Source organism: Perognathus longimembris, chromosome 2, assembly GCF_023159225.1.
Source record: "Perognathus longimembris pacificus isolate PPM17 chromosome 2, ASM2315922v1, whole genome shotgun sequence".
NCBI classification, from domain to species: Eukaryota; Metazoa; Chordata; class Mammalia; order Rodentia; family Heteromyidae; genus Perognathus; species Perognathus longimembris.
Window position 1 is genome coordinate 25,787,649 of NC_063162.1, and position 22,690 is coordinate 25,810,338.

The 22,690-nt window shown below is 44.3% G+C and overlaps 1 protein-coding gene across 2 annotated transcripts; it reads right to left on the reverse strand.

Annotated features, from left to right (window-relative positions):
- Window positions 1-1,034: 1,034 nt before the first annotated feature.
- Dntt (DNA nucleotidylexotransferase) lies at window positions 1,035-21,421 on the reverse strand. Of its 2 annotated transcripts, none has more exons than XM_048335297.1 (11): window positions 21,219-21,421; window positions 12,172-12,346; window positions 11,333-11,461; window positions 9,925-10,095; window positions 8,641-8,712; window positions 7,342-7,465; window positions 6,133-6,265; window positions 4,412-4,520; window positions 3,648-3,893; window positions 2,106-2,186; window positions 1,035-1,121 (listed from the first exon to the last, which is right to left on the reverse strand). In XM_048335297.1, exons 1-11 carry the CDS (start codon window positions 21,419-21,421, stop codon window positions 1,035-1,037), a joined length of 1,530 nt encoding a protein of 509 aa, XP_048191254.1. The 2 variants fall into 2 exon arrangements, with proteins under 2 accessions (XP_048191254.1, XP_048191249.1); XM_048335292.1 differs by having other exon boundaries at window positions 2,106-2,189.
- Between the last annotated feature and the right edge of the window lie 1,269 nt (window positions 21,422-22,690).

Genomic DNA, 22,690 nt, shown 5'->3' on the forward strand with positions numbered 1-22,690 from the left:
CCTGAAGCCCAGGTTGCAATGTACTTCAATGCCTGGCCACAGAAAGCTCACTTCTCAATGTCCACCATCCTCCAAGGAGGCTACTCTGGCTGGGGACCTTTGCCCATCCACTTGGCAATGTGTTGGTACTGGGGCTTGAACTCGGGGCCTCATGCTATTGCTTGACATTTCTCCTCAAGACAAGTGCTCTATCACTTCCTGCTTTGTGCTGGAAGTCAGAGTCTAGGATGGCTTTGAATTGCTAGCCTCAGATCTCAGCCTCCTATATAGCTAGGATTGCAGGCACAAGTCACCAGTCATGGCCAGAATGAGTTTGAAGGAAATCCCAGCAGTTCCTTCCTTCCCTTAAGTGCCCTGGGATGAAGAGATGAAGGGAGACTGTCTTTCTGAGACAGGTTTCCAGGGAAATAGCTCTTGCAAGCCATGGGACGCATAGCGGTGTGCCCTGTGCTCTCAGTACCTAGGGACCCAGCACCGTGGGATTGCAGAGAAACTGGCTTTGAACAGAAGCTGACTGGATCCAGCCAAGAATCAACACCACCACCTCCTCCCAATGCCCAGGAAGGATCCAGAGTCTCTTTTGGAATTTCTGCATGTTCAAATGAAAGCTTTAGGTCCCCTCAAGATAAATCATAAGCTCTTTAGTCTCTTACTGTTTCATTTGGGTTTTAAAATACTTCTAAAAACCGAGTTAAGAAAATTGGACCCGACTACTTTGTTTTAGACTGTTTTTATTGATGATAGGGGCACTTCCGCTACACTGCTGCAAAGTGAGCTTTGATGTGCTCCCCTGAGACCCTCCAATAACATCATGGCACTTGGAAAGTTTGCAAGCTCTAGGCAGCAGTACAAGTGGCCTGTGGGAACCTAATTCCTTACCATGTCCTGTCTCCGTGTCATGCCTTTCTAGTAGCAATCTGCATTGCTACAAGACCTACAGGGTTCTAAACTTTCCTAAAGCATCTTGTATTACTACAAAGCACAGCTTATTTAACTGGAAAAAAAAAACCCGAGGAGAAATGTCAACCTTTTCCCTAAGCATTTCTTTCCCATGGTTCAATGTAATCCAATCCCAGATGTGCAAAAATTTCTTCTTCACTCTCGGCTTTGAGAAATAGCTTCTGAAAGTAAAATAAGAAATAACATATAATGAGAATTAAGTACATTCAAATATTTTTTCAGTGCAGACACAAAGTGTTACTTGTAAAACTGTCTTGCCAGCATGAATTATTATTGTCAAAACATAAAGTCCTGCTTTGAAGCATACATCATGATAACTAACTCCTGTCATTTATACATTTCTTTCCCATCCAAGAATATGGCACTAATTGAATTGAGGGAAAATCATGACAGCCTTCCACACTCAGCAAAAGGCACTTGGAATCTGTGGTTGAAATCAAAACCCCGAAGAGACTGTCTTATTAATTTTGTTTGGAAAGTTCTGAGTGATTCTTACCTGAAGACAGGATTCTGTACTGCTAGTAATCATGGGATGCCGATGTGTAGTGGGGTCTCCCCAGCCTTCTGCCCTCCTGCCCACCCTCTACCCCACTCATCTAGGATTTCTTTAAGGCTAAACACATCTTATCTCCACTCTGTCTTTTTTCTCTTTCTTTCTTTTTTTGTTCCAGTTCTGGGACTTGATCTCTGGACCTCATGTTCTCTCTCAGCTCATTTGCTCACAGCTGGTGCTTTACTATTTGAGCCATACTTCCTCTTCTGGGCTTTTAGCTAGTTAACTGAAGATAAGAATCTCATAGCTGGGCACCAGTGGCTCACTCCTGTAATCCTAGCTACTCACAAGGGTGAGATCTGAGGATCACAGTTTGAAGCCAGCCCATGAGACTCTTATCTCCAATAAACTACTCAGAAAAAAACAAAAACAAAAACAAAACAGAAGTAGAACTGTGGCTCAAGTGGTAGAGCACTAGCCTTGAGAAAAATAAGCTGAGGGACAGTACCCAGACTCAAGCCCTAGGACTGCCCAGCTGACTCCAAACTTCAATTCTCAGATCTCAGGGGAAGTACTCCCCCCTCCCCTTCACCCCGGGAAAGAAGCCTTGGGGATGGGACCAAAGCAGCCTGTTCCAGGAAGAAAGTTCTACCTTGGTCTTGTCATATAAAGCATGGTTGTCCAGCATCATTTTCCGCTCATGTGTGGCATAGCGCCGGAGATCTCTCTCAAACTGCTGGGAAGAGAAAGTAAAAATAAATCACTGCTAAGTCTAGACTCATGTCTTTGGTATTGGGTAGTTAGAGATAGCTGAGACCCACAAGTGAAATATTGCTGTCCACTGAACATGCCCAAGTGGTGCTCTCTCCCAGTACAGGGCTCTCTGAAGGCAGAACTCTGAGTTCCCACAAACAGAACCAAAGTTGGATGATAGCAAAGATGTAACTTGTTCTATCACCCTATTTCCTCATCAAACAGTGCCCAGAAGGTGCGTGTAAGATGAATGTTTGTTGAATGGATAAGTTGGTAGGGAGCAAATCGTGTCCAGCTTATTCTGATCTAAAGGAAATTCTGGATAATATTCTTTTAGATGTTGAGTGTCATTGCAAAAGAGAGAAAGGAAGTGGAGACCCAGATTCTAGCCTGGCTGTGCATCTCTTGGGCGATCACACAACCTCTCGGAACCTTGGTTGGTCACAGGATGGAGAGATTGCATAGTCAGGTCCTCTCTGACTTTCACAGCTCCCTACACTAAGACTCTGGGAAGAGCCATCTATGAGGCAACGGCATCTCCCATGAGCACGAGTGGGCTTTGAGGCTCAGCAAGATCGGAAGCCCAAGATGGTAACAGGAAAAGCTTGGAAACAAGGACAGTGAAAAACAGTCATTCGGCTAGCCTTCCTGAGAGAAGAACAGATGGAAAGCTTCCATCTATTCTAGATGGATTAGACAGAAAGCTTGGGAGAGCTGCACCCTCAAGGAGGACGAAGGAGAAGGAAGGAAGAACGCCCAAGTAACTTCCAGTGATGGAACTAGGGCTCAGTCTCTGAGTCTGAGAGCTTGGGTTCTTTGCACCAGTCAATTCTGGCTTCTTTTTTTTTTTTTTTTTTAAAGCTGGCAAAGATGGTGTTTGAAACCTCAGATGAAGAAAGGTCATAGAAGCAAGATGGCGGTGCCATTGCTTATATCATGCCTGGTTGCCTTGCGTGTGTCTGAGGTTTCCAGAGCATCTTCTCACCAAACTTGCAATCCAGTGACGTAGCCAACATCCTGGCCATCATTTCCCCTGATGGCCAAATTAAATTTGTAAGAGTATAGAAACTTTGTTCAAATTCAGCCAGATAGGAAGATGCAAAATAAGACCTGTCACCAAGTCTGGGCATTTCAAACACAGATGGCTGGCTCTGCCTCCTGAGATTCTGAACCCATGGGCCTGGGGTGGGTGGAGAAGTCACTGAGCTAAGCTGTTCCAACGTCAGGTTGCTGATCTGGGGTCTCACTTGGGGAATAATGGTTCGGTCTTAACCTGACTCATGTGGCCAGATTCAGGAAGAAATGTCCCAACATAGAGGCTTCCTGGCACGGCCTCCCTTGTCCCCTGGCCTTCCCTCCTGCTGCCACCAGCAATCCCCAGGCCCCGAAAGGCCAGACCCCTGCCTCTGGGAAAGCCTCCACCACCCCAGGTAACACTCACCCGGGACCCTGACCATCCCAGCAGGGCGAAGGCACGGCGCTCGTAGGGGCATATGACCAAGTCCACCCGGATGGCTTTCCAGGTCTTTCCTTCCTGCTGGCTGGACTGGTCACTGTCCACTCTCTGATGGTCGAGTTTCAAAATGAGAAAGCATTTTTGAAAATGATCTAAAGCATCCACCTTCCTGCTGGGCAACTTGAGCTTTTCGAATGTCGACTCCACATGGTCACAGAATAAAAGTAATCCCTGGAAAGTGAGGGGAAGATGATTCAGGAAGGAAGGGAGGGTCTCTGGGAAGAGAATCTATGATTGATGTCTATGATTCACAGGGCTGAGCAGAAGTGGGGTGCATGCATGTTCTCACAACGTTGGGAGAGGAAATGAAAAAGGTGTCTGTCCTTGTCCTTCTGCAGAAAAGGAATTGAGTGGTGGGAGAGGCTTAGGAAAACTTTGAGAGAATCTACCAGAACTCAGGCCCTCATGCTTACTAGACAGATGCTCCAACAGGGAACCACACCTCCAGTCCCTTTTTTCACTGTTTATTATTTCACTGTTTATTTAGGGCTTTGGTTTTTGCTAGATATGCATGTAGACTGCAATCCACCTGCAAACTCTGAAGTAGCTAGGATTACAGACAGGTACACCATAGCTGTTTGGAGCCTCACTAAGGTTTGCTTTCTCAGGCTGAATCATGACCTCTGACTCCTGAGTAGTTGGGATTACAAGCATGAACCATCACACACAGCCTTGATCTTTTGTCTTACCTTTTTTTCCCACAAGTTTGTCACTTTATGCAGAAGTTGCTGTTCTTTTTCTTCTGTTACTTCTGGGCTAGTAATTAAAAAATCCACATCATGCCCAATCTTCTTACCTCTAGTTTAACAAAAAGCAATTCAAAATGAATTAATTAGATCAGATTCATTTCTTTCTTTTTGATCTCAGACTGTCTAGTACTCTACCAACTGACCCATGTCTCTAATCACTAGATTAGATTTTTGTTGGTGGTGGTGGTCATAGGGCTTGAACTCAGGGCCTGGGCTCTGTTTCTGAACTCTTTTGCTCAAGACTAGAGCTCTGCCACTTTGAACCACAGCACCACTTTTGGTTCTCTGGTGGTTAACTGGAAAAATAATCTCACGGACTTTTCCTGCCTGGGCTAGTTTTGAACCACAATCCTCAGATCTTAGCCCCCCTAGAAGCTAGGATTATAGGCATGAGTCACCAACACCCGATTACCAGATTAGATTCTAGCTAACAGATTAGATTCTTTTCAGCCAGTTTTTGTAAAACATTATCTTTGTTTCTATGCCCTATGCTTAAGGTTTATACTTCAAAAATAACTACAGCATTTTCCTTTTTGGTGGTGCTGGTTCTTAATTTAGGATCTTCAACCTGCTAGACCAGTGCTCTGCCACTTGAGCCATGCCCACAGACCTTCCCACCTGAGTGTGTTTTTAGAAAAGTCCTCATAGGATAACCTTAAACCATGATCTTCTTCTGTCCATCCCACAAAGAGGTAGGGTTATACACATGCATCACCATGCCAGGGGTGTGCATTACTATGCCAAGGGCAGGCTTCAGAACATTAAAAAAAAAAAAAAAAACAAGCTAGTGGCTCTTGGAATTCCCTTCTTTGCAAAATTCATATGTAGAATGTACCTGGCTATTTACAGGTGGGCAGAAAGTAACAATGAAGGTTCTTCTGTACATTCACTGACATCTACAGCGTATGCACGTGTGCGCAGACACACACACACATACACACACACACACACACACACACACACACACGGAACAAGCAAACCAGAACTGCATTTATATAACACAAAGTCACACTCCTGGAGTTAGGACAGAGATAAAGAGGATTTTCTTGGACTCAGTCTTTCTCCTGTTTCTCCTTTGCCCTCCAAGCCTCACTGGTCAGAGTAGCAGCAGCCACCAGCAGAGGCTCGGAAGGAAAGGAGACAAGGAATACATCCCTTTCTGACATAGAAGTCTTGGTAGCTGATAAGCGCACACATCTCTGAGAAGTTCAGCCAGTCATTCAAGGAGTCACCCACGAGTTCCCGAGCCCCTGCTCCATGCCAGGCATCGTGCCCTGGTCTGAGTGGGAGCTGAGCCCAATAGCTTAGTGGACAAGCTCCCAAAGGAGTGAAACTACAGCAGGGGCTTGGCACATGTTCAGGCCACTTTGAAGAGAGCTTCCTACTCCAGCACAGAGAAGTGGGGGGTGGGGGAGGGCTTTACTGAGGGGGCATAAAATTGATGAAAAGAACATATCCAAGAAAGGCAGCCCAAGGAGAGACTACCTCTGAGCAAGGTCAGACACAAGAAGCAGTTGCATGTGCAGGGAGAGGATGCTGCAAATGAACGGAGGGACAGGAGACACAGCTCCAGGGAGAGGCTGGTATCAGGTCATTAAAACCCCTGTGTGCTCTCTGGAGCCTGCCTGTGGCCCGCAGCATGGAGCAGCGCCGTCACTCACCTTCGGAAGCCTCCTGTCAATGTGACCAAGGCATTGGGAAGAAATGTCCAGACAGCCTCTTTAACCAGCACACTGACCGCCTCTGCCTCCGCCCTGGTCACACTGCTGATGAGGTCTTCGTAATAGAGAAACCCTGAGAGGCCATTGGACAGGATTGGTCAGCGCAGACACTGTGGTATGTGCAGCATTTCCAGGGTGGAGTGTGTGTGTGTGTGTGTGTGTGTGTGTGTGTGTGTGTAGATTCTGTGTAGAGGGGTTTCTGTTATATAAGTCTGGTAAAGAATATATTTCTTTTATTTATTTATTTTTTTGCCAGTCCTGGGCCTTGAACTCAGAGCCTAAGCACTGTCCCTGGCTTCTTTTTGTTCAAGGCTAGCACTCTGCCACTTGAGCCACAGCGCCACTTCTGCCCATTTTCTATATATGTGGTGCTGAGGAATCGAACCCAGGGCTTCATGTATACGAGGCCACAAGGCCTCTTTCCTGGCCCCAAGAGTACATTTCTTTTTGGACAATGTCACCTTACTCTCAGCCTCCTCTTCCTTCTCTTTTACTTTCACACCCTACTCTTCCTCCTCTCTTTCATCCTCTTCTGCCTTTTCCTCCTCCCTAGTCTTCCTCTTCCTCCTCCTTTTCCTCTTCCTCTTTTCTGTTTCTCTTCCTCTTCTACCTTCCTCTTCTTCTCCCCCCTTCCTCCTCTTCCTCTTTGTCTTCCTCTTCCTCTTGTTCCTTTCTGTTGGCTGGCTCTCATTGTGTAGTTAGGTCGGTCTCTGACTTTTGATCCTCCCATCTCCAGCCCCCAGGTCAATTTCTCCTTCCTCTCTTGACTCTTCACCCATGTCTCTTATCCAGGGAGAGAACTAGGACCTAAATGTCTACAAGTCCACATGAAGCAGGTCAGAGCATAGTTCTGTTTGACATGGGATAAAGGAATCAAATTAGCCACCAGGAAATGCCTTTCCCTCTGGGTCAGACACCATGTTATCTGATGTATTCTCCCTGTTACTTAAGGTCACACAGCTGGAAAGTGCCAGAACCAAGATTTGGATTCAAGCATCAACAGATTATACTAATCTACCGCAAAAAAAAAAAAAAAAAAAACACCCCAAAACATTCCAGCCCCTCCAGATTCAAGTGAATGCCGCTGATTCCAGTCTCTTCCACAACCCAGCCTCCCAGAGCCACAGGGAGTACCAGGAGAGCTCACACCTGCTTTCTGCATTCGTGTGAATTTCAGGCTTTTGTCTGATTGAACTTCACCCAGGGTTCTGAAGCCCTTCTGGAACCATTTCTCAGATGTCTTCAGTCCCACTCCAAACACAGAGGTAAACAACTAAAGGGAGGGACAGACGTGCTATTAACTTTGAGGATAATCACCATGAAAATGACAGGAGACTTTCCAAGGTCTACGGCGATAGAGCATAAGCAAGGCTCCCACCCAGCTCCTCTTGAGCCTGACGAGCAGGTGGGTGCTGGTAGTTCCTGCAAGGCTGTTGTACATGGTCCATGAGAGTGAGAGGCAGGTATGGCACCTGCTCAGGGCTCACATAGAACCCAGGTAGCAGATTGCCTGGGCTCCCAGTGCTGCATGCTGTGTATCTACCCTGAGGGTTGATAGAGGAATGCTCATGGAGGTTAACCATCTCTCCTCCCCCACAGGAGGCAAATGGTGGAACACAGACAGAAGCCCCGTTTTATTTATACTTCTAAGTCCAGGCTCCTGCTCACAGCCACATTTTAGGTCTTTGCATCATTTCTGAACTGAAGGGTCTGGTCAAAATCCCTTCTACCTACTACTCTAAGGGAGGGAAAGTTGGGAAATGACAGATCATATAAAAAAACAATGATGGTATAGGGAATTGCTTCCCAGACATGGGTGGCTATTCAGAGGAAGTTTGTTCAGTTCCTGTGGTCCTGTGTCCTCTTGATATTTGTAGACACCAATGACTGATTCTTGGAAGGTAGTGTCATTTACATGTCACCATAGCATGGCTATATGCTAGGGCATCGACGTTTGTTTCGATAGTGCACCTCTCCCCATGCCATAGTCCATACGTTGAAGTCCTAATCTCTCACATGATATTTAAAGATGTAGTCTCTGACAGGTAATTGAGTTTAAATAAGGTTATATCTGTGCTTATAAAAGAAGAGGCCCCAGAAAGCGTGTTTTCTCTCTCTGTCTCTCTCCCTCCCTCCCTGTCTCTCTCCCTCCCTCCCTCTCTCCCTCCCTCCTTCCCTCTCCCTCTCCCTCTTCTGCCCCCATAGGAGGATACAGGAAGTCAGCAGCTATTTGCAAACCAGAAAGAGATCTTCACAAAGAACCCCACCATGCTGGTGCCTTGATCTAGAACTTTCAGCTTCCAGTACTAGAAGGAAATACATTTCTATGGTATAAGCTATTCACTCTATGGCATTTCATTATAGCAGCCCAAGCTAACAGCCATCCAGAGAAGATAATACAACTAACCAAAAGGCTTTTTCCCCCGCCCCCAATAAACATATACTTACTTTGAAGGCTTGATATCGTTCATCATTTAACACAGCTTTAACTTCGGAACTTTCTCCATCTTCAATAATTCCCTGCATTGTTAAGTGAAAAATAATTTGATTGCCACTGCACAATCACAGTACAAGGCTCCCATTCGCAGATCTAGAAGCATGGTTTCTCATGCGACACTTGCCATGGTCTGCAGGCTGCCCCCCAGCTGGCCTGGAGGAAAGGATTTCCCTGTAATCCTGACAATGCAAGCTCCTCATCATCCCAAGACCCCTTAACAATACTTCAGGATAGAGTACAGAATTATGAGGGTCCCCATCTATAGACCCATAGGCAACATATTCATTGACAAATACATGCCCTATTTCTGACCATTCCTTTTCCAATGGAGATGAACTTATTGAAATAAAAAGACTTTTCAATTGAGCAGGTTCATGTTGGACCCACTGAAAAGCCAGTTCACATTTAAGCCCTTATGTTCCTTAAATAATGTATTGTGCCCTTGACTATACTGAAACTTACAACCAACTTGCTGGGATATCCTCGAACTCAGGACGTAGGTGCTGTCCCTGAGTTCTTTTGCTAAAAACCAGCACTCTACCACTTTTAGCTACAGCTCCACTTCTAGTTTTCAGGTGATTAATTGGAAATAAGTCTCATGGACTTTCTGGATCAGGCTGGCTTCCAACTGTGATCCTCAGATCTCAACATCCCCAAATACATAAATACCACCTAGCTGTCTTGCTGGAACACAGGTGAAGAGGAGGAAAACATTCACTGCACGTCTTCTGTTCTACGTTCTACTAACTGGTCCTTCATAGTTACAGCCATCATATCAGTAGGGTATAGATTATACATACGCACACACACATTTAACTCTATAGATATGAAGAGTTATCTAAGAAATATCCTATATAGAAATATATGTTGAGATAGGTAGAATGAACTAATATTTTCCTGATGATTATATAAATATGATTTCATGACTCCTTCACCCTCTCCCCTTCTTGCCCCTCTGTGTCTCTCCTCCCTTTCCCTATTAAGAGGCATGACAGGGCTGGGACTATGGCCTAGTGGTAAAGTGCTCGCCTCGTATACTTGAAGCCCCTGGGTTCAATTCCTCAGCACCACATATATAGAAAAATGCTGGAAGTGGTGCTATGGCTCAAGTGGCAGAGTGCTAGCCTTGAGCAAAAAGAAGCCAGGGACAGTGGTCAGGCCTTGAGTTCAAGCCCCAGGACTGGCAAAAAAACAAAACCAAACAAGAGGCATGACAAATTCCACCTTGCCCTTACCTCCATGATATATTTCACCTTGTCCCCCAGCCAGGGAATTCCCGCTGTGTCCTTCATGCTGCTAATGGTGAATGGCAGAGATTTCAGGACAGAGGACGCCCTCATAAATGCCAGACAACAGGCTTCATTCTCTCTAAACTCAGAATTTTCAGCCAGTATGTCGAGGGCATCCTGAAGAAGAAAACCAGGTAAGCAAAAGGGCTGCTTCTGAGTCCTTAGCCAGTGGCCATTCAAAAATGTCTCTTGCTCTCCTTAGATATTAAAAAGCACCTGTCCATCTCCTTGAAGGTCAGGATTGGCCTCCTGCATCTTGGTATCCTCCCTTCTGGGACAGAGTGGAGAGCTAAAGTGAAAGTAGCTTAGTGCATCTTGTGGAAACACACTTAGCTGCTGTTGACACTCAGGGATGAATTAACCAATCAATGCTATGGTGCTCACTGCATTCTTCTAATCATGCCTAGGCATGGTCCTTCCCTCTTAGTTGTCTTCCTCACCTAGCCTGTGGCCATTGTATTGCCAGGATCCCTGGGCATCTTCCTCTCTTAGCATGGGCCCAAAGCACAGCCAATGCTTAACATGGGCTTCTTGAGTGAATGGGCATGCTTCTAGGTAGTACAGACCCCGGTACGGGGTTATTTAAGGTGAAGTGTGTTTGCACTGCTAGCAGAGGAAGCAGCTGCGGCTGCATCGTACTCAGTAGACCAGTAGCTGCAATTTCCTGGTCTTCCTCCCAGATGTGGGGCTGGAAATGTAAAAGGGAGCAGCTCTGTGTGTAATACTCTACCGGATGTTTTGTGCAGGTGATGATGGACCACTGGGCTCGGGGACAAGCAGCTGTGGACTTATTAGGGTCATCTGGAACACTTCAGGGGTGGGGAGGGTCTCGGAGATGCTCCAGCTAATGTCTTATTGCATAAACCAGGAAGTTAGGCTCAGAGAGAGGCATCAACTTGCTCCAGCTACTTAATCTCAGGCTGGCCTCCACATTAGCCGACTCTTCATCTGTTAGCTTCCCAGCAAAAGCTGTGTTGGAAGTCATTCATCATTGATGCATGATTTGTTCTTGCAATGTTTTTGGCTAGTTACAGTATTTGGTTTTTCAGGATATTTTCCTTTCAAGAGTGTTGTGATCATTAGTGGCAATTCTCAATAAGTGGTCATCTATCCTCTCTAGAGAATATAGTTCAGAGGTATTGATCCATTTCCACACAAGAAAGAGGGCCTCCCAATATAAACTATAAAAGAGATTGATTCTTGAGAGAAAGAAGAATGATGAACCAGCCTAAAGGATGAGTAGATATGGGAGACAGCTTTCTCAGATTTCCAGCTAAATCATTATTTCGTTTGTGGGCCCATAGAAAGAAGCCTCAAAGCCTTCATTTGTTCTGGGTATTGGTAAAGCCCTTACCGTGAACAGGGGGTTCCAGTTGTTTAAAGTGGTTCTTCTCTGACAAGCATACTGAGAGATCTTTTGTACAGTTGGCGGTGGAGTCTTTTGGAGGCCTGGGTTGGGGCTAGGGGGATAGTCTCTTCTCACCTAAACAAATGTATAACCATCAGTTTTAAATAGCACTGAACAATAATAACAATAGACATCCATGTAGAAAATAATTTCTGGAAGGAGGATCAAACAACAATTTTTTTAAATGTTACATACATCTTAATATTTGAATTTACTATTATTAATGCATATTTTTTCTTTTGTGAGTTAATCAGTGAGTTTCATTATGACATGTTTCTTTTTGGAAATAAAACATGAAAAAGGTACTACCAAATAATAATCATTTTTCTTTTCTGTGAACTGGTATCATCATGGACTGATCTCTCTTCCCAAATGTCCTAGTATTATTGGTGAAGCATTTAGAATTAAGAGCTTAAATTTCCTTATTTTTTATTTCTTCATTTTCTTTTCCAGATAATTTTAGTGAGAAAAAGTACTTTACTGGATGCAAGAACATCGAAGCACAAATATCTTGAAATATTTGTATATAAATGTGTTCGTGCAAATAGCTCCCACCTACACATTTCCGACAGTCTATCATATGTGGCACCTGCTCTGCTCATGTGCTATTCCAATTTTCATGCTTCTTTTACAAGGTGGCATTATTGTTATATATATGAAAACCAAAGCTCAGAAAATCTAAGTGACTTAGAGAACTTGAGGTTTAACTCAGGTCTATAGATTCCACAGCCCATGCTCTTGGCCACCAAGCAAAAGGCAATGTAGGTTCCACCCAAGACACTTACAACAAGCTGGTGCTTTCCTGTCATCTGCACTGGTTTCCCTGCCCCCATGCACTCCGTGAGCCAGGAGATATCAAGGAATTCCAGCTGGGAGCTGGCTTTGATGTTCTGTACCTGAAGCCACTCCAGAACGTCTGAGCCTGAGTTGTTTTCTGCTACAATGTGGGTGACAGAATCACTGGAAAACACAACACAGGGTAACTGGGTAAAGAAGTTTGCAACATCTGGAGCTTCCTCTGTCTTCCAAGTTTCAGAGTGTCAATCACAAAGGGAAATATGCATCTTAGGCTCCACCAGAATCCAGGATTGCATGCAAAGGAATCCGTTATTTAAGTGAGTGGAAGAGGACAGTCTATGTTAGATGTCAGATGCAAGAAAAATTCAGACAATCTTAGCAAGAATTTGGTGTCCGGGGACCACCACGGTCCAGGGGAGATAGAAAGTGAAATTCTCCTTCGACAACTGGTATTATATTGGAGTAAATCCAGTAGCTTTCTAACTATGATCCATAGGTAGAAATAGATTTTATTTTATATCCGGACCTAAGATACAAATAGATATGGGTATGGCTGTTAATCTGTCTTGGTTTGTTTTGACTGATAAAGCAAAGTACCTTAGATGGGGCAATGCATTAAAAATGGAGTTTGATTGCTCACTATGTTAAAAGGTGAGAAGACAGATGGAGGTGCTGACAGGTTTGGTGGCTAATGAAGGTCCATTCCTCATAAGTGGCACCTGCTAGGTGTCCTCACCAGGTAGGAAGGGGCTCTGAGGCCTTTTTAGTAAAGCCATTATTCCGTTTGCCAGGGTAGAACCCTCCTGACCATATCACTTTACCTCTCTCCCACCTCCTATGGTCATCTCAAGAATTCGCTTTCACAATACAAGTCCTAGGGACCATAAGCATTCAGACCATAGCAGCATCTCACTGACTTGATTTAATTGATAGCTTATAACCAGCCTTTAGGAACTTCTGCTTTGCATGTCTTGCTGTGCACTCATACCTGTGATGGAAGACAGCCAGGGATCTTTTCCCTAATAATCCTGAGCAATTGGCATGTTTCTATTTCCAAGCTTTATCATGTCATTAACTATCCATGTAACTTCTCAAGTAAGTGTTAGATTATCCACACTGCAAAAATGAGAAAAGAAGCTGGGTGTGGTGGCACACACCTGTAATCTCAGCATTTAAGAGGCTGGGGCAACAGAGGATCACAAGAACCCAATAGCTATACCCTTATGAACACATAAGATGATGCTAAGTGAAATGAACTCCATGTTATGGAAACAATTGTTATATCACTGTTGTAACTACTTTCAACATGCTATGTGTAACTGTAGCTTCTATTATTGATGATCTTCTTGTATCTGCTTCCTGTGGTTGTACCTACACTATCTCTGTATCTTATCTGAGTATATTGGAAACGGTGTATATTGGTATTAGAACTAGGAAATTGAAAGGGAATACCAAAATCAAAAGACACAGGGTAAAAAAAGACAAACAACTACAAAAGCAAAAAAAAAAAAAAGAGGCTGGGGCAGTGCCGGGCTTAGCTCTACCTCCGTCTGCATGGAGGTCCTGGGCCTCTCCGCCTCTCCCTTGTGGTCCCCTATCGCCCTCAATGCATCCCCTGGCCAGTAGGGATTGACTGTGGGGGCCAGGTCCACGAATAGCCTCGGTCAGCGTGTGGTGGCGAGACGCCCTGCCCCCTCCCTATACTCGCCAAGGAAGACACGGGTGCGTGGGGTCTCGGAGAACCCTCAAGGGGTGTTCTGGTTTAATAAGGGGGAGGGCAAATACACTTATACCAGCAGTGACACGCAAAGGAGAGGGACTGGCCAGGTGCCAACGATAGGCTAACGAGCATGTCCATCATGGTGATGTCACGGAACTTCCCCGAAGAGGCGGGGACCACTTGGCTCCGCCTCTGGCTCAACTAGCACCGCCATCAGGACACACGTGCTTGCCAGGGAGAGGCGGGGCAGGTTTGGCTTCTCTTCAGGTTTAGAAACCGGAAGGAGGTGGGAATGGCTAGAGCTACCCCAGGTCTTAAAGGCATAGCCATCCCCTACAGGGCAAGTGGACTGAGAGTCTGAGGCAGGTCTGTGTTATGAGAGAGGGAAAGAGAGAGAGGGGGGAGGGAGAGAAAGTGAGGAAGAGAAGTGACATCGTGAAAGTCACATAGCTATAAATTATACTCTTTTTGATTGCCATATTTAGGCCAGGTATGTTCTTATTATATCCAGTTTTTTAACAAGATTTTACAGTTGGCATCATATCATAAGACCTGGTGATTGGAGTGGGGCCGTACCTAGGTTTTGAGTCAGCTTGCTAAGCTGCTGCTTGACTCCTTGAATCACACTTCCAGCTCTACTTTTTGCTAGTTATTTTGCAGATGGAGTCAAACTTCTATGCCCAGGCTGTCCTTGAATCATAATCCTTCAGATCGTTGCCTCCCGAGTCAGCAGGATTACAGGCGTGAGCCACCATCACCCCACTAGGCCTAATGATTTTTTTTAAGCCCTTTCTATTCCTTCTACTCTGTTCCTGGACTTCCCTTTTCTCTTCACTTCATTGAGTATTTTGAGGTTCACTATTACATGTATGGCCCTAGGTTCTTTGTAGTGGTGGTGCTAGTGGTAAAGAAGCCTGAGTACCAAAGAAAGAAAAAAGGAAGAGCTTCTATAATAGTTTCTCAAATGAAACCAAGGGTTAACAATGTGAATCTTGAAGAGACACAAAATACAGACAAGAAGAAAACAAAGAGATGGGTGTGAGCTGGGAGAGGCAGCTAACCATGGAAAATTGGGGCTCGTGTGTGGTTTTGAGGGCTGAATAGGGATAGGGTATCTGGAAGGCAGAGCTCTGAGTTCTCCTGGAAGAAATAGTTCAGAAGTCAAGGAACAGGGAAGAACTGGCCTGCACTGGAGTGAGAAGGCTGTTAGCAAGTGGTTGAATTAGTAGGGGTTACCAAATTATAGAGGGTCTAAAAGACAAAGCCTGGTTGAGGGAGTTGGCTCTTCTTTTCTGGGGTTCTGAAGCCAGAGGAGGCTTTTTGTGATCAGGGTGTTGATCACACTGCAGTGTTAGTTTATGAGTGATCTGGTGTACACAATGACTTGGAAGGGAGCGTGGTGGGTGGGGAGTGAAATAACAGGCCAGGTGTGAGAAGACCATAACCCCAGTGGGGTTCCTGCTACAATGGAAAGGAAGACAAAAGAGAAACACTGAGGAAATCTCATGTGGGTTCACTTGTGAAAGGTGAAGTGGAAATTAGAATCAAATAACTCTAAAATAATCCCAAGTAATAACACCTTTAGTAGAAATAAGGATTTAAGAAAGGGAAGAATAAGGAAGGGATTGAATTTATTGTGGGCATACTGCTTTAAAAGGTGGAAGATTTAGATTAAAATATCTGGTTGACAGGTGAGACCCGAGGCTGGAGCTGGGAAGGAAGTGGGGGATAGAAGTTAGAGCTATGACTGTCTGGTGGCAGATATGCCACGAATAAGTGAGCTATGGCCAAACATTTTACAAGGCCCAATGAAACAGCTATAACTGCTCCCCCCAATTCAAGGCCCATATAATGCCAAAAATATTTGTAATAAACTTCTTTTTTTTTTTTTTCCAGCCATAGAGCTTGAACTCTGGGCATTGGCACTGTCCTTGAGCTCTTTGGCTCAAGACTAGTATTCTACTACTTGAGCCACAGTGCCATTCTGGTTTTCCGGTGGTTAATTGGAGGTAAATGTCTCATGGACTCTCCTGCCCCAGCTGGCTTTGAACCATGATCTTCAGATCTCAGCCTTCTGAGTAGCTAGGATAATAGGTGTGAGCCACTAGCACCCGGCAAGAATAATCTTAAAGCAAACCCCCAAACAAAGAGCCCAACAAACAAGACTCCTTAAGCCTGTGCTACTCAAAGTGCATATGGTATGGGCCCTGGGTTCCCAACAAGGTAAATACAGGGCTTGGAAGGCATGATTTGACATCGCCACAATAGGTTTATTGTTTGTTTTTAAATAAAACCTTCAGGGTAATAGACATTTTTGTAAACTAGACCTTTGTCTGGAATAATGGAAGAAGTACAAGCTTAGAGGGCAATCCCTGTATTTGCCATTTGTATTTTATCTTCTTGCGCTACCTGAGTTCACCTGGCCTTCTCCACCTGCTGGTCTAGCTGTAGGGTACAGTGGGCTACCTCAAGGTAGGGCTATCAGCTGCCTATGGCAGACATGTCCACCTCTGGAGTGCCCTCTTCTACACCCAGTCCTGAGCCCACTGAAAACAATATGACCAGGAGACTTACTCCCCTACACCCCCGTACCCCACACTGGTGATTTCCTACTGCTCTATGTGGCATCTGTTTGTCTATTTGCTAGCACGCACATTTCTCTCTGCTCTGAGCCCTCCAGTACTAGAACTATTAGTACTTCACAAAGAATCAGAGGGAAAAGTTCAAAGACTCCAAACACAGATAAATGATAAATACATAAAGAGATGGAAATACTAATTACCCCCCCTGGGTCTTACATGTTGTAGACATGTACTGAGTTATTATTCTGTAATCCATAAGTAGGCACAATTACTATGTGTCAATTAAAATATAAGAATATAGTCAGACATTAAAAAAATAAATTAAAAGGGGCTGGGAATATGGCCTAGTGGCAAGAGTGCTTGCCTCCTACACATGAAGCTCTCGGTTCGATTCCCCAGCACCACATATATGGAAAACGGCCAGAAGGGGCGCTGTGGCTCAGGTGGCAGAGTGCTAGCCTTGAGCTGGAAGAAGCCAGGGACAGTGCTCAGGCCCTGAGTCCAAGGCCCAGGACTGGCCAAATAAATAAATAAATAAATAAATAAATAAATAAATAAATAAATAAATAAAATAAAAAGCCTAGTGCTCAGACACTCTAATTTAAAGCATTAACTCACAAATCTCAGTTCAGAGGCTTGATTTTTTTCCCCTCAGCTACCATTTTCCTTGCTCTTCCTGTCTTCCTTTTCCTAGCTAGTGCTACCTCTCTCCAAACACCTAGAAACACCTTCCATGAAGGAAGAGACAGCCATTTTCTTTGCCTGGAGACAGACCTGCCTCCCAGTCTAGTCTGGGTTTCCTAAACTCACTGAAGGTCACCTGGTTTTCTGCTTGTTTTCCTGGGAGATTCCTCACATCTGACATTGGACTTATTTTGTAAATAGTGACTTGAATGATTTATCCTCAAACCAAGTTGTTTATGGTTTACAACCACCCCCCCGCCCCCCACCCACCCCCCCCCCCCCCGGCCAATTTCCCTTAGCAACTAATGTCTTTCGGAATCCTTGGAACCTAGAAATGGAAACAGCTGTGTAGCTTTTATCCTGAGCTCTTACTAGCAGTAGTAAGGCTAGATTTCTGGCCTGCCATATATATGTCATGGGGCTTGAACTTTGGGTCTGGGTGCTGTCCCTGAGCTCTTCAGCTCAAGGCTAGTACTCTATCACTTGAGCCACAGGGCCACTTCTGGTTTTCTGGTGTTTAATTGGAGATAAGAATCTCTGGGACTTTCATACCCAGGCTGGCTTTGAACAGTGATCCTCAGAGCTCAGCCTCCTGAGTAACTAGGGTTACAAGCATGAGCCACCGGCACCCAGCTCCAGCTATAATTTAACCAAGAATAACATGTCTAGATTCTTTGTCTTACCTTAAATGGGATTATTCAATTATTTATTTATTTTAATTATTTTAATTTTTATTTTCTGCTGGTCCTGGGGCTTGAACCCAGAGCCTGGGCACTGTCCCTGAGCCTCTTTGTGCTCAAGGCTAGTGCTCTACCACTTGAGCCACAGAGCTTCTTCTGGCTTTTTCTGAGTAGTTTATTGGAGATAAGAGTCTCATGGACTTTCCTCCCTGGGCTGGCTTGCAACAATCCTTAGATCTCAGCTTCCTGAGTAACTAGGATTACAGGCATGAGCCACCAGTGCCTAGCTTTGTCAATAATTTAAAACTTGCAAATTTTGAAATAGAAATTCTATTCCTTTTTACTTCCTACTGAAAGCTTACATTCCTTGCTATTGTAAAAACATGGTTTGTATTAGATTGTCAAAGACAAAAGTAATACTCATACATTATAGGAAATATACATAAATTATAATATATATTATGATGGAGGAGAAGCAAACTTTGGTGGTGTGTTAGACCCAATGACCCTGGACTTCAGTGACCCTGAAGTTAGATCCTCACCCTTCTACAGACACTGGGAAGTGAGAGTTATCTGACTGTTTACGTTTCAACAATCCAAAGAGAGGAAACCGTGTATACTGGTATTAGAACTAGGAAACTGAGGGGCTGGGGATATGGCCTAGTGGCAAGAGAGCTTGCCTCATATACATGAGGCCCTGGGTTCGATTCCCCAGCACCACATATACAGAAAATGGCCAGAAGTGGCACTGTGGCTCAAGTGGCAGAGTGCTAGCCTTGAGCAAAAGGAAGCCAGGGACAGTGCTCAGGCCCTGAGTCCAAGGCCCAGGACTGGCAAAAAAAAGAACTAGGAAACTGAAAGAGAATACCAAAATCGAGAGACACAGGGCAAAAAGACAAACGACTACAAAAGCCCCCCCTTGGGACTGATAAAAAGTCATGCCTGAGTTTGGTCAAGGATAGGTTGTCAGCCAATATGCAGGTGGAAAACACAGTATTTACTACCATGAGATTCCCAAGGACTTGAGAGGTAGTGGTTTGGGATGAGGAGTGAGGCCGGAGCCACATTTTAACTGTTAGCTATACTGAATGAATGTGAAGTACAAGCAGCCAGGTTAGCTAAACAAAACCAAAATAATACAAGAAGTAAAGAACTGGGTAGACATATTTTAGGGTTTTTTGGTATATTTTTATTTAAAGGAAGACTAGTACCTAGAATATACAAATAATAAAAACATTTAGCTAGGCACTAGTGGCTCATAACTGTAATCCTAGCTACTCCAAAGTCTGAGAGATGAAACTCACAGTTCAAAGTCAGCTAAAGTAGAAAATTCTGTAAGACTCTATCTCCAGTTAACCGGGGGGCGGGGGGGGGTTGGGGGGGGGTTGGGGTGGAATGGAGGCATGGATCAGATGGAAGCTGTGAGTGAAAAAAAGGGAGAATGAGAGTTTAAGGCCTTGAGTTCAAGCCCTGGTGCTGACACAAATACAAATATCCACAATCTCCCACCCCTAAGAACTTCTGACAGTTTGGTGGGTTTTCTTCCTGTCTTTGTTCTATTTGCTTCTGTCATGTGATCTACTTCATGCCACAGAGAGGAGCTGGCTCCTTTGGGTTCTCCTGTATAGCTCAATAGATTCAGCAGATGCACAAGAAAATCATACTTTACCCATACAACCATTTCAGTTTACCAAAGCACACTGACACCCATTCTCCTGTTTGCTGATCACATCAGACCATTTTTGAGGAAAACAAGGTCAGGTGGAAAGAGGAGACTTTGACCAAATCATATGACTGGGAAGGATCAGAACCAGGATTTGAGAGCTCTAGATTTCTTGTCTTGAGATTTTTCCTGTGCTCATTTTTTATTTTCCTTTCCAAAAGACCTATGTCTCTAGACACAGAGAGCTAAGACTTATACTTCCTGTGGTTTATTCTTGTCCAATAGATCTCAGGTGTGTTTAATGAGTCTTCTGAGCTGCCAGCCTGGGAACTTTGCCCCAATCACATACCCAGCAGCAGTTTGCTTGCCGGGCACTCGTTTCCTCTGTTGCCTGAGCAGCTGGGCTTGGCCCCTGGTAGCAGGCATCCGGAGCACAAAGTAGTCGTGTTGACTGTCCTGCCAACAGAAGAAACTTGCCTTCCATCCCCTAAGTCCCGGCCTCAGCCACTGTATAAACAATAATCGCAGCTCTGTAAGTCAGGGGCCACTTCCGGAAACATGGACGTTCCAGAAAGAGCCTTACACGTGAGTGGTTATCTTGAGCAACTGGTTCTCATCTACCTGGCTGGACCTCACCACATTTCTGAACCATGAAAATCAGTTCTGTATTTACTCAGACTTTCTATTCATTTCTATTTTTAATCTATGCTTCTACACCTATATAACCTTTTCCCCCTCCCAACTCTTAATGTATTATGTAAGTCTGTGAGATGAGGCAAATTTTACAGTGTGTTAGAGTCTATGATTTTGAGAAGAGATGTAAGGAAATGAGTTTGCGAATAGTTGTAGAAGAGTAAAAAGAAAAGAAATAAGAAAGAAAAAAAGGTAGAGTATGTAAAGAGAAATCATAAGGAGAGATCAAAGGAGATTTGAAATTTCTACATGGGGATATTTCAGCAAAACACTAAATGAAAAGTCCCTGTCTTAGGAATGGTGGTGTTGTGGAATTTTACATATCTGATTATTGAATTCTGCCTTTCTAAGACTTTAGAGTTGACATTTCATCAAGAAATACTTGACAATTTTATTTGTAAGTACCAGACTCTTTTTCAAGTCCAAATGCCACCTAGAATTCTTATGTGTTTTTCTGGAAAAAAATTGTGGTCCATCTACTCTGTCAGAAACAGAGAATTGTGTAGGTCCCCATCTGTCAGGGAATTGAGTGGCTCCCTCCTCTGTCCTCACTACAATCTCTGGGCAACCTGGTCTAGAACTCTCATTTATGGCCAGGTTCTTGTATCACTGTTTCTCAATTTTATTGTGTTTTCTCTTCATTGATTCAAGGCCAGTATATATAGCAGGGAGGAAAACAAGAAGAACCACTGCTTAAAAGGAGCAGAGTGGGAAAATAACCAGCCTAGGTGACCTAAACAGTGGCTTCAACTGCCTCCTTTCTGGGCTCTGGTCATGTCCCACTGATGTGTCTATCAGATGACTTGTCACTGAGTCTTCAACCAGAACCTCTCTCTAAGCCCTACTTGGACCTCTATTCAGAAAACCACGCTAAAGGTTGATGCCTGTGGTGCTATCTTAGCACCACCAGGTGTTTAGGGAAGAGCCAAGCAAACACAGGTTCCTTGAGTGCCAAAGAAGCTGTTCTCAAGCCCCCCTAATTGTTTAGCAAAGTGATGGCGCAGTGTCCTACCTGAGCTCATTTTCCACCCTGAACCCTTTACTGCGGGCTAGCTCCATGAGGAAGGCTCTGCGGCTGGTTCCCATTTTCTTCTCCAAGATGAAGAGGACCAAGTCTCGAAATTTGATGTCTTGAGGTGTGGAGGTTGTCAAGGCGCCCATCTGCCTAGGTCTCTTTTTACGAGGGCCTGAGTGGGCGGTTGGCAGTGGATCCATAGGAAGAGATTGCTCCTTCTCTGGCTGTACCATAGAGGGGTGTCTTTAGAAGTGACGGGGAGAGGGAGGCTGCCACTCTTCTGCATAAGGGCTCTGATGTCATCTCACTGTAGACTCTGAAGCCAGGGGAAGTCTTCATGGGCATTGCCCATGAAGCTGGTAACAGCTTCCTGCTGAAGGAATGCCTGGCTCTGACCAGTGCCTTCTTCCAGTATCAAGAGCTTAATGGAAATAGCAAGTTGCATCTGCGTTCACATATGTAGTCTCATCAGCTCCTCAGAAAACCTTACAAGGCAGGTAGGGAAGGAAGCACCATTGTTGGAATATCACTGATTTCTCTGAGTGTCCGGGTCCTTCTCTTGTTTTTATAGATTCCTTCGAACTTCCAGGCCACAGGTATGTTCTTCCTCTCACAGACATTCAGGTATAAGCTTGCATGTGGTGCTGCATACTGCGTGTGGTTGCTTTGATTTTACATAATCAGCATTGCCACACTTCTCATTCTGCTGGGTGCTGTCCCTGGCTTATTTTGTTTAAGGCTAGCATTCTACTACTTGAGCCAGAGCACAACTTCTGGCCTTTTCAGTTTATGTGATACTAAGGAATCGAACCCAGGGCTTCATGCATGCAAGGTAAGCACTCTACCACTAAGCCACATTCTCAGCCCCACTGTCCTCTTTTTGCTTTGTCCAGCAAGGTCATTCCAATGAATGTAAACCAATTACCTCTATTAAATTCTCTCAACAGAAATGCCTAGTGTACTTTGGTAAAATACCTAACAACCCTAAACTGACACAATGTCCAATAAGAATAGAAGTATAGAAAGGGGGTATTCACCCACATTGCTACACAAAAAAGCCATACCCTTTTTAAAGAATAATTTGATGACAGTGTTAAAAAAATCTGTAAGATATTCAAACCCCTCAATCCATCATTTTCTTTCTTTCCTTTTTTAGGAGAGACATATAAAATGCTATGTTCCACCATGCTCATCATAGCATCATTTGAACAAGGAAGACATGGAAACAACATTAAGGAGGCTGGTTAGTAAACTTTGGCAAAACACTACTTAGTTACCTGAACTATGCTACATGATAGTATTAAATAACTTGGGTAAATGATCATAATCTAATCATTGTCAATGCATTTACAATGTATTGGTAACCAAATAACATCAATTTGGATACCAAAGAATTTGGATGGCAATTTGGATGTCAAGCCTAACACTGTAGTAGTGGATATCATAAATTAATTGATTTGTGTGTGGTT